General features: G+C 53.9%; 1 protein-coding gene and 1 long non-coding RNA gene across 2 annotated transcripts in view; one reads left to right on the top strand and one right to left on the bottom strand.

Annotated features, from left to right (window-relative positions):
• Alpi (alkaline phosphatase, intestinal) overlaps nt 1-2,506 on the bottom strand; it is a 57,121-nt gene extending 54,615 nt beyond the window's left edge. The window contains exons 1-10 of the mRNA XM_048808739.1: nt 2,324-2,506; nt 2,097-2,231; nt 1,900-2,016; nt 1,671-1,786; nt 1,348-1,522; nt 1,097-1,269; nt 727-861; nt 573-645; nt 317-451; nt 51-242 (exon numbers count right to left, since the gene is read on the bottom strand). Of these exons, the coding sequence (XP_048664696.1) occupies nt 51-242; nt 317-451; nt 573-645; nt 727-861; nt 1,097-1,269; nt 1,348-1,522; nt 1,671-1,786; nt 1,900-2,016; nt 2,097-2,169 (1,189 nt within the window). The 5' untranslated portion in view covers nt 2,170-2,231; nt 2,324-2,506. The remainder of the gene's footprint in view (nt 1-50; nt 243-316; nt 452-572; nt 646-726; nt 862-1,096; nt 1,270-1,347; nt 1,523-1,670; nt 1,787-1,899; nt 2,017-2,096; nt 2,232-2,323) is intronic.
• On the top strand, nt 1,177-4,457 carry LOC125618296. Its single transcript, XR_007349543.1, has 2 exons — nt 1,177-2,041; nt 4,089-4,457. It is a non-coding gene; the product is annotated as an uncharacterized LOC125618296 (long non-coding RNA).
• Nucleotides 4,458-6,419: the final 1,962 nt, after the last annotated feature.

Genomic DNA, 6,419 nt, shown 5'->3' with positions numbered 1-6,419 from the left:
ACCCCCGCCTCAGCACCGCAGCAACAGCCCCTGTCGCGGTCCCCGCCTACCGAAGATGGAGCTGCCCCGCAGCGTGTAGCCCCCAAAGGAGAAGACGTGGGAGTGGTCGGCGGTGACGAGGGTCAGCGTGTCCTGGTCGCTGGTGAGCTGGCCGGCCTTGTCGATGGCAGAGTCGAACATGACCGCCTCGGTCAGAGCCAGGAAAGCGGTTCCCGCGTGGTGCCCGTGGTCTATGCGGCCGCCTGCAGGAGCCAGTGGGAGGGGCGTGAAGCTCGGCCCCGCCCCGCCCTCCCTGCTGCCCACGTGCCTCGCCCACCTTCCACGAAGAGGTAGAAGCCGCGGGGGTTCCTGCTCAGCAGACCCAGGGCCACCTCTGTCATCTCCACCAGGGAGGGGTCCTGCTCTGGCGCCCGGTAGATTTCGTATTTTAGGTGTCGAGGCTCGAAGAGGCCTGGGGGACAAGGGACCCAGTGATGAGGGGCTGGCTGGGGAGGGGAGGGTGATGGCCACAGGCACACAAGCTCCAGTGGGGCCACCTGAGGGGTGCCAGGTCAGGAAGTGGGGGTCATTACCCATGAGGTGCGTCACTGCTGGGTCCTGGGACACCTGAATGAGCTGCTGGCGGTTCCACACATACCGAGCCCCCTGGAGGGACAGAGCCCACACTCAGCCCACATCCCTAGACCTGCGGCCCTGCCCTGGTCCCGGCCCTGTGAGCCCCATCACCTGGTGCTTTGCCAGCCATTCCTGCACCAGGTCGCGTCCATCCAGCCTGGTTCCATTCTGGGTGGTGTCACTTGGGTACTCGGGGTCTGGGGTGCCCTTGGGAAACATGAACTTTCTGCCCCCGCCGAGGATCACCTGTAGTCAGAGACCCAGGACAGGTGGCCTTGGGGCCTGAGGGGCCTCCAGCCCCCTGGTCACAGACAGCCCCCTGCTGCCCATCAGGTTGTGGGAAGGACTGTTCTGGGTACTCCATTGAACCCCAAGAGGCCAGGGCAGGCCACAGGGTTCAGATGGTTGGAGGCGTGGGACTCCAGCCAGTTTTCAGGCCTGCCCTTTGGTCACACCACTCCCCTTTGCCCTTTGTGCTCACGTCAATGTCCATATTGGAGACGAGCTGCGTGGCGATGTCCTGGCAGCCCTCCTGCAGCGCCGAGGCTGGCATGTCTGCATCTGAGTACCAGTTGCGGTTCACCGTGTGTGCATATGTGCCAGCTGGCGAGGCATGCTGCACTGTGGTGGTGGTCACCACTCCCACGGACTTCCCTGGAGGTGGCAGAGGTCAGGGTGGGCCACACAAGCCTTCTGGCCTACCCTGGTTCTCACTGGCAGCCCCATACCTACCTGCTTGCTTGGCCCAGTACATCACAGACATGACCTCGTTGCCTCGTGTTGTGTTGCACTGGTCAAAGCGGGCAGCTGCACTCAAACCAATGGTCTTGTAGTTGGCCTTGACCCCACACAGGAAGGCTGTGGCGGTGCCAGCGCTGTCTGGCACCTGTCTGTCCACGTTGTATGTCTGGGGACAGAGACACTCTCCTCTGTGTAACCTTACTCCTTGGCCTAGGCCTGGGGTGGTCCTCACTGCCCTGGACCCCAAACTAGGCCCCATCTCTCCTGGGTCCTTCCCCTGCCACAGCCCCCCAGCCCCTGCTCAGAGTCCTCACCTTGGATAGAGCCATATATGGGAAGTGGTCCATGGCCAGGGGTGTCTCCGGCCCCAGCTTGCGGTGCCTCTGTCCCTTTAAGATCCGGGTGGCTGTCACCGTGGGCACGCCCATCCCTGAAGGAACAGATCCCCATCAGACCTGATCCCTAGGGCTGGTCTGGACCCAGCATTGGCCCTGGGTTCAAGGCCTGTGAGCACCACGGGGTGGACCAGCATGGCGCACTCACCGTCTCCCAGGAAGATGATGAGGTTCTTGGCTGAGGTCTGAATGGGCTTCAGCTTCTTGGCGGCATCCAGGGCCTCGGCGGCCTTCAGGTTCCAGAAGGCTGGATTCTCCTCCTCCACTGGCCAAGGGGAGAGTGCAGCTAGGTCAGCCTGGGGGCTGGCCTGTGGGGCAGGGAGAGGGGCTGGGGGAGCCTCGTACCTGGGATGACACCATGGGCCAGCTGTAGCCTCAGGCCCAGCAGCAGCAGCAGCAGCACCCGGGCTCCCTGCATGTCTGCGGGCTGGTGGTCGGTGTAGGCTGGGACACCTAGGTACCAGCTACAGAGCAGGCTGTCTGTGTAGAAGTCAGAAGACAATTTGCCCTTTTAAAGCCTTCTTGTCTCTCTCCCACCCTAATCTCCTGCCCCTGTGCTGTGAAAGGCAAACCTGGATAGTGTCAGGGTGTGGCTGAGCTAGCCTGGGGCAGGAGCTGACAGGCAGCTCTCATTTTGGGCCCCAGGTGTCTCTTCCTTGTAGGGTGGGAGTGGAGGCCGCTTCCCTCTGGGCAAGGAGCTTGGCTTTTGGCCTGGACTACCACCCCTCTGCCCATGCTGCCCTGTGGGACTCAGCACTCCTTTGTCCCCGAGACCCAGCTGGGCCAGGCCTGTTCTGGGTGCTGAAGGGGGGCAAGGCTGGGGGCAGATCACCTGGGCCACAGGCCTGGTTTTGGCTTCCTGATGCCACCAGCCCCATAGATACAATAAATGATGCTGGAAGGGTGGCCTGGCTTCCTGGCCACTCCATCGTGTCTTTGCATGTTTGACTTGGGCAGGTGGGCCTTCAGGAAATTGTTCCCAGGGTGACTATGTGTGGGCATGGGTGGGGTTGGTGGAACCTCATTTCTGGGCCTTGCCATTATGGCTTTGGGTCAGCAGGTGTGTTTGCTTGGGTGTCCACACCTTTGCTTGGGGCAGCAGGTGGGTATGGGGTCAATCCACAGGCCAACCAGGCATGGGCTAATCTTCTGAACATTGGGCAGGCTCTTGCCCTTGAAGTTGACCCCAGTTTCCCTTGGACAGGTAGAAGGGTCCCTGAGGTGAGTCTGTTTTCAGAGGCCCTAGGCACACCCAGAGATGTAGCCTCGGATGAGGACCTAGGAGGTTTCTGAAGCCTCAAGCTGGGTTCAAAAGTATTTCTCAATCCAGCAATCCCACTTTTGCATGTTGTGTGAAGGAATTAGAAGCAGGGACTCAGATTTCTGTACACCAGGTTCAGAGTAGCATGGTTCCCAGTAGCCAAGAAGCAGGTCTCATTACTGAATGAATGTAGAAGCCAAATGTGGGCCATGCCCTTCATGGAATATCATTCAGCCTCAAAAAATGAAGGAGGGCTGGGGCCGTAGCTCAGTGGCAGAGCGCTTCCTTGCACATGTGAGGCACTGGGTTCGATCCTCAGCACCACATAAAAACTAAAAAAATTTTAAAAATAAAGAAACAAAACTATTTTTAAAAATGAAGGAAAGCCTGCAGCAGGCTGGGAGGGGGAACCCGAGGGCTGTACCCCTGGTGAAGGGCCAGCCTCAAAGTTTGCACTCAGATGGGGTTCCCAGTGGAGTGAGATTCCTGGAGACAAGGGGAACTGGGGTAGCTGAATGGGGACAGGCCTCAGCTTCCAAGACTAGAAAGTTCTGAGGAGTTACCCAACCCCGGGAATGCACCTCACAGTACTGAACTTAAAAATGGAGAAGTTTATTTATTTATTTATTTATTTTTCTGGGCTTGTAACAGGGGTTCACTTGATGCTTTGACTATATCCCTTGTGTCCTTGAAACTTACATGATTTTTTTTCTTTTTTCCATTCTTCTTTTCCCTAAGCTTCTCTTCCCTGATCTTCTCCTTTCTGATCTCTCCTCCCTAATCTCATTTTTTCTGAATCACCTCTGCAAAAACCCCTGTTCCTGTGGCTAGGCAGAATCACAGCCTTTGGGACAGGAGTCCCCTGTGTTTCTCCTTTGCTAGCAAAGCAATGAACCTTCTTTTTGCTTTTTCTCAAAACCTTGTCTTCGTTATTGGATTGGCCTCAAGGACTGAGCTTTTGGTAACAGGCTGGGAATCCACCCCAGGGCCTGTGGCAATGCTAGGTGAGTGTTCTGTGTTGAGCTTCATTCCAGCCTCTAAGGTGCTAAATTTCATGTTCTGTGTTTTTACCACAGTTTAAAATGTTTCCAAAGGAAAAAAATCCATCCTCTCGCTCTGTGTAATGCACCTGCCTGCAGCGGCCTCCTTCCTCCTCCCATCAGGTCTAACCACCTGAGCCACAGGCCTGTCTCACTGGCTGTCCCCTCCGCCCCCACATGCCCTCTGCCTCCTGTGAACCAGTTTTCCAAGAAGCTGCATCTCCATTAAAGGACTGCAGGCTGCTTGTCCATGGCTGGGCCACGTGACCCTGAAAGGTGGCCTGTTGGAGGGCGAAGCAGAGATTATCTTGGGCATTCTTCAGCCTTTGAATATCTGTTTACCTTAATTTTGTATTGTTTTTGTTTTGGAGACTGAATGAAATGGTGCTATACCACTGACCTACATCCCTAGTCCTTTTTTTTTTTTTTTTTGGACAGGGTCTCATGAAGCTGCCCAGTCTGGCCTCGAGCCTGCAGTCCTGCCTCAGCCTCCTGAGTTGCTGAGATTACAGGCCTGTGCCAACCGCGGCGCCTGGCCTAACATTCTCATAAGCATCCCAAGTGCATTGGAATGGATCCCTAAGCTGATGGAGCTCCAGCCTTCCCCAGCCCTAACACTAAGATGCTGTAATGCCCTTCACCTGTAACAGGGGTCCACTTTATGCTTTCAATGTAGCCCTTGCTGCTCTGTCACTTGCTCCTCCCTAATCTCTCCCCCTCCCCATTCTCATGGGGAAACAGGATTACCATTCTTTCCCATCCTAGGCACAGATTTATCTGTCCTGAGTACATACCCACCACAGGAAAGAAAGAATCCAGACTTTGGGGTTGGTATCAGAAGATCTCAGAAAGGACTATCTCCCAAATTACCAAGTGAATTACTCCAACAGAGAACACAAGGAATGCTGTAAGCCTCTTTAAATGCCCCCTGTTCCTGCTCATGGGGAGAGCCACAGTCTCTGGGACAGGACCCTGTGTTTCTCCTTTGCTAGCAAAGTAGTACACCTTCTTTTTCCTTCTTACCAAAATCATGTCCTTGATATTGGATTGGCAACAGGGACAAGGACCAACTTTCAGCAATAAACCTAGAGAAGAGATTCCCCATCTACCTGATATTCCTATCAAAGTACTTGGTAAATGTTTTTAATTATGACTTTCTTTTTTTTCCTGTGGCCTTAATGAGAAACTGATTTGACTCCATTTTTGAAAAACCAGCCTGTAACTCAGAGTAGGGCCTGTGGGTGAGGGGGATCCTTATCCTAGGAAAACTGTTCCTAGGCGCATAAGCTACCCCATGAGTCATTTGTCTGTACCAGATGTCCTTGACTCAGCAAATGCAAGTTCCTGAAAAGACCAAAAAAATGACTGAGGCCTAATTCGGACCATAGCAACAACCAATCGGAGTGAGTCAGGGAAGACACAGGAAATACCAGGCGACCCTCCCAGTGGTTTTAGGCCACCCTGCAGTTTAGCATCTACACTCTTGCAACCCCTAGCGGCCTAAACCAATCCACCACTTGAACTAACCCATCATGCTTACCCGACTTGTTCCCGCCAATGAATGTGCTAATCACTGTTAAGGGTTGTTGTTTGATTTTCCCCGTGGTGTGAAATGATTAACTGTGTGATGTTGTGACCCATAGAGTATCGCCACAAAAACTATAAATCCTCAGGACTCATTCCTCTGGACCGCTGCGTGGGAAATGGTTGTGAGTCCAGGTTCGAGAGCTTGCAATAAAGACTCTGTGATTGCATGGGATTCGGCTCCTGGAAGTCTACTGGGGTCCCACGAATCTGGCATTACACTAAGAGTTCATGAACTTCTTCCACATAGCTGTCATGGATAACTTGAGTCCATTTTCTGGGCCCCTGGTTGCTCATTTGTTTCAGAATAATTTATTTTCTTATTCTTCAAAGTGGAATCATTATTTCAGGCCAACATGCCCTCAGGCAGAGTCTCCCTGGGTCCTCCCATCATGACTCCTCCTCTTTTTTGGCTGCTCTCTGATGGTGGGAGAAAGAAAGTCCCCTCTCTCAGGCTCCCTGCCTCCTGCCATCATTGTTTATGAAAAACCAGCCTCTATCTCAGAGCAAAGCCTGTCCAAGGAAGGGACATCACCTTTGTCCTTGAAAAGACCCACAGAGCACTCCTAGGCACATTCCCACCCTGAGAAGTTGTTTATCTACAAATAACAGGAGAGATCTGCTGCACCAGGTGTCCCTGACTCAGTCAGGCTAGGTGGAGACCCATAGTAACCCCCTAGCAGCCACCAATCAGCATGAGACAGGGAAATACCTGGGATGCCAGATGACCCTCCCAGTAGTTTATGGTGGTTGATAACGTGTTGGGAAACCTTGTAGTTCAGC

The sequence above is a fragment of the Marmota marmota genome, unplaced genomic scaffold (assembly GCF_001458135.2).
Source record: "Marmota marmota marmota unplaced genomic scaffold, marMar, whole genome shotgun sequence".
Lineage (NCBI taxonomy): Eukaryota > Metazoa > Chordata > Mammalia > Rodentia > Sciuridae > Marmota > Marmota marmota.
This window is presented reverse-complemented; position numbering and strand designations above follow the sequence as displayed.